The 1,360-nt window shown below is 41.0% G+C and overlaps 1 protein-coding gene across 1 annotated transcript; it reads right to left on the bottom strand.

The window, feature by feature from the left end:
* Positions 1 to 50: 50 nt before the first annotated feature.
* On the bottom strand, positions 51 to 978 carry LOC105819217 (RRP15-like protein). The gene has a single exon (XM_012655408.1). It carries the CDS (start codon positions 976 to 978, stop codon positions 223 to 225), a length of 756 nt encoding a protein of 251 aa, XP_012510862.1. The 3' UTR covers positions 51 to 222.
* Positions 979 to 1,360: the final 382 nt, after the last annotated feature.

Here is a 1,360-nt window from a genome sequence, read left to right as displayed (position 1 = left end):
ATATAATTTTAATAAGATTTACATGAAAAGGGGGAATACCGATATTCCTCCTTTACCAAAGCTGGTAAAAGTCTTTTGGCTTTCTTACAAATGGTATCCTTTTAATTCCCCAACTATGAGAGAAGCAAATATTTTTCTAGGAAAAATAAAATGGTTGCAAATTGTGTCTCCTACGTTGCGTTATGTATCAGAGTCACTTGCGGATCCTGGTCTGCTGTCATCTCACCCATCACTTTCCTTGTCACTTTCCTTGTCCCAGTCTTTCATGGATGCTCCCATCATGAAATCATCACGTAGGATAGTCCAACCTGGACCCTCTTCTGATTTCACTTCAGCCTGTTTAGCTTTTGGGTTCTTCCCAGCTGAACTCGTCTCATTTGTACTTCCATCCATTCCTCTCAAAACACTGATGAAATCTTCCTTGGAAACAGCTGATATTAACTTACAACGTTTTCTAATAGAGTTCCTAGCTTCTTTAACTTTTTCATCCACATTCTTTTGACGTTTCTGAACAGCATTAAATAATTGCACCACACCCCTTGTTGCAATTCTCTGAAGATTTCTCTCAGTTTCTTTGTCTTTGACAACATCTGGCTTTACTCTGTGCATCGTTTCCCACTCCAGCCTCTTATCACGCTGTTTTCTCTTCTCTAGTCTTTCTTGCTTTAACTTTAATTTTTCCTTTTCCAGCGCTTTGTTTCTGATCAGAATGGTGCGTCTACCTACAGGAATTTTTTTGTTAAGGATTTTAGCCATGGCATATGCCCAGCCCATATTAGTCTCAACATTGGATTCTGCAGTATTTTCGTTTTCATTATAGGGTTCAACATCATCTTTGTTGTCAGCTTCTATTGCTTCATCATCAGAAGAAAAATGATCTTTTTCCAATTCACAGCTTCCTGTAGAACCTTCGCTGTCGGAAGCATCTTTGACCTCATCTTCCAGCTCCAATGCTATGGCGCTGGCTTCCATTTTCATCTTCTTCTTGGGGGACTTTTTTAGTTTTTCCCCTGCATTCACATGTGAGTCCTCCACCATGAGTGTTTTGAACCATGTGGATCTGTGGTCATGGCTCGTTGATCACTGGGTCTCTACTAAGATACTGCAACCTTCTGAAGTGCTGCTTGACATAGGTATAGGTAGGATGAAACACTCTGGGTCTGGTGGAACAAAGCCTAAATCAAGCCACTGCAGTGGTGTGATACTGGGAAATATATGTTTGGTCTTTGACCTTGTTTCCTGGCATATAATTCCTAAAATCTTTAGAGACCCCAAAGTGATGTCTTCTTGTATGCTAATGGGTTGACTGAGGGCTGGCAGCCCTTAGGTAGCTTCAGGATGTGAGCCGGTCATAGGAGAG

This window comes from Propithecus coquereli, unplaced genomic scaffold (genome assembly GCF_000956105.1).
Source record: "Propithecus coquereli isolate 6110/MARCELLA unplaced genomic scaffold, Pcoq_1.0 Scaffold477, whole genome shotgun sequence".
In the NCBI taxonomy this organism is placed as follows: domain Eukaryota; kingdom Metazoa; phylum Chordata; class Mammalia; order Primates; family Indriidae; genus Propithecus; species Propithecus coquereli.
This window is presented reverse-complemented; position numbering and strand designations above follow the sequence as displayed.